General features: G+C 45.3%; 1 protein-coding gene across 1 annotated transcript in view; it reads right to left on the bottom strand.

Annotated features, from left to right (window-relative positions):
* LOC125047957 (transient receptor potential cation channel subfamily A member 1-like) overlaps positions 1 to 2,500 on the bottom strand; it is a 13,531-nt gene that overhangs the window by 4,337 nt on the left and 6,694 nt on the right. The window contains exons 2-4 of the mRNA XM_047646503.1: positions 2,236 to 2,402; positions 221 to 1,828; positions 1 to 64 (exon numbers count right to left, since the gene is read on the bottom strand). The exon at positions 1 to 64 is cut by the window's left edge and continues 157 nt beyond it. Of these exons, the coding sequence (XP_047502459.1) occupies positions 1 to 64; positions 221 to 1,828; positions 2,236 to 2,363 (1,800 nt within the window). The 5' untranslated portion in view covers positions 2,364 to 2,402. The remainder of the gene's footprint in view (positions 65 to 220; positions 1,829 to 2,235; positions 2,403 to 2,500) is intronic.

Genomic DNA, 2,500 nt, shown 5'->3' with positions numbered 1-2,500 from the left:
CTTTTTGCCGGAACCGAAACCGGCTTCCCACCACATGCTCTCCACAATCGTTTCAACAGCTGATCTGGAGAGTATCAAAAAATAATTAAAAGAAAATAAAAATAGTGTAAATAAGTATGAATAACAAAAGGCTAAGTTATCATACCTAGACTTTTTTGTCATTACTGTAAGGCTAAATTAAGGCAAAGGAACAGACACATTCGTAACTAATCACACTTACTTGTTACTTTCTTTTAGCGCCTTGTGAGTGTGTGAGTGAAGCCTCTCATGCATTCCCTGAGGTAGGGTGGAGATGTTCCTGAACGGCAAATTCTGCAAGAGGAACTGGAATACTTTTTGGTGACCGTTAATAAAGGCATAATCGAGGGGATACTTGTCCCCTTTGTTTTTTTCCTTGACGCTAACCCTGTCGGCCTCCACGAGCACTTTGCAGCATTCGAGATTACCCTTAAGTGCAGCCGCATGGAGCGCCACTGAGCCTTTATCATCTGTCGCCCGTTTGTCGATTCCTCTTTTGATCAATAATTTTACGACAGAGTGATGTCCGTGATAAGCACTAAGATGGAGAGCCGTTTGGCCGTTTCTGTTCACGGCGTTCAGCCGAGCGCCTTTCCTCAGAAGCAAAAGACACGTGTCTCTCAAGCCACTCTTGGCAGCTAGGTGGAAGGGTGTCTCTTTGTTTAAGTTTTCGGGGTCCAGGTCCAAGCCTTTGATTTTAAGAAGGCTTTCTAATACATTCGTCTTCGTGCACTGAGTGGCCAGATGGAGAGGGGTGAACTTTTGCTTGCATGCTACTTCGGGCGAGGCTCCTGCGTCGAGGAGCATGAGGGCACATTTCTCGTAGTCTCTCTTGATTGCTATATGGAGTGCGGTGCAACCATCGTTATCCTGGAGGTTAATCACCTTCTTCATGTCACTATTTTTCAGAATATATTCCATGCATTCGCCACACCTCTTATCCGAGGCAATATGCAAAATACTTCTCTTCGCCTTGTTGACTTCATCCACCTTGGCTCCTTTGTGCAACAACATTAACAGGCAACTTGCACGATTTTTCGTTACGGCTTCCATAAGCGGTGTGTTCCCTAACTTGTTCTTGATGTTGATGTCGCTTTCCATGGCAATGATCTGTTTCACAAATTTATCAAATCCTGCCTTTGCAGCTATGTGCAGTGCGGTGTTGCCCTGCTGGTCCTGCTTATTCAAGTCGATTTTTTCACCTGCCATCACTTCGAGGCACCTGTAAAACCCACCTCTGGCGGCTAACATTAAAGGCGTCAATACCTTGGATTCCGTTTTGGCATCGCCTGGGTACGAAGGGAAGAGCAATTTACAGCACGTGACATAGCCCTTCTCTGCGGCGTGGTGGATGGGGAGGTATTTTTGGCCATCCGAGGACAGTGGGTCGGATCCCACGTCGAGAAGGAGCTGCACTATTCTGTCGTGGCCCTGTTGAGACGCCAGATGCAGAGGGGCCATCAGCTTCCTATTCTTCGTGTCCACTTTGGCCCCTGGATTCCGAGAGATGTGATCCAGGATGACTCGACAGAAGTCCTCCGAGCCTTCTCTCGCGACGATGTGAAGCGGCGTGTCTCCATTTTTGTCCTTGGCGTTGATGTTCGCCCCGTGCTGCAGCAGAAGCGCCGGGATTTTCTTCGCTCGGGTTTCCACCTTGGAATATTTTCGAGCTAAGATGTGCAGGGGGGTCGACTCGTCTTCATCCGTGGCGTTGACGTCGGCTCCCTCCTCCAGCAGTCTGACGCACAGGTGGAAGTCCTTTCTGATAACTGCATCGCGGAGTGTTACTTCATCTGCCACTTTTCGGGGTCTGAAAATAGATATACATAAGTCAGTGGATAAATACACAAATTATGTACACACACGTATACTGTGTGTGTGTGTGTATGTGTATGTGTGTGTGTGTGTGTGTGTGTGTGTGTGTGTGTGTGTGTGTGTGTGTGTGTGTGTGTGTGTGTGTGTGCATGTGTGTGTGCATACATGCAAGAATAGTCATACGTACAACGTTTGCCAGAAAAAAAGAGTATATTCAATGACGAGACATTTCAAAACTATCTCCGTCTGCATGCTCTGTATCAGGCATCCTATTTGGGTATTACATTTTAGATTATATGCATAGACAAAACAATATATCTTAAAGGAATTGCATCTATAAAACAGAAAAAATAATAATGAATTAATTCGACACGTTCACGGAATAAAGACATCAGAACTTACGATTTGGTGTCTACCATAGGGATGGAGACATAAGCCACTGGTCGAGTATTGTACTTGAGGCTGTTATTATCATTTATCTTTTGTTCTGGCATGGTATTTTTTCTTCTCTCCTTCCTTTTCTTCTCCATTCGTTGGAGTCACCTCGTTGTCTTGTTCATGGAATCTGACTGTGGAGAGATTGGTGTATGAATGGCCAAGCACGTTTTGGTTGATTTTAAACAATATGACCAAGAGCAAATACAGATTACCAAGTTTCTCTTTTAAT

This window comes from Penaeus chinensis, chromosome 42 (genome assembly GCF_019202785.1).
Source record: "Penaeus chinensis breed Huanghai No. 1 chromosome 42, ASM1920278v2, whole genome shotgun sequence".
NCBI classification, from domain to species: domain Eukaryota; kingdom Metazoa; phylum Arthropoda; class Malacostraca; order Decapoda; family Penaeidae; genus Penaeus; species Penaeus chinensis.
The sequence above is the reverse complement of the archived record's forward strand: the minus strand, read 5'-3'. Positions and strand labels throughout refer to the sequence as shown.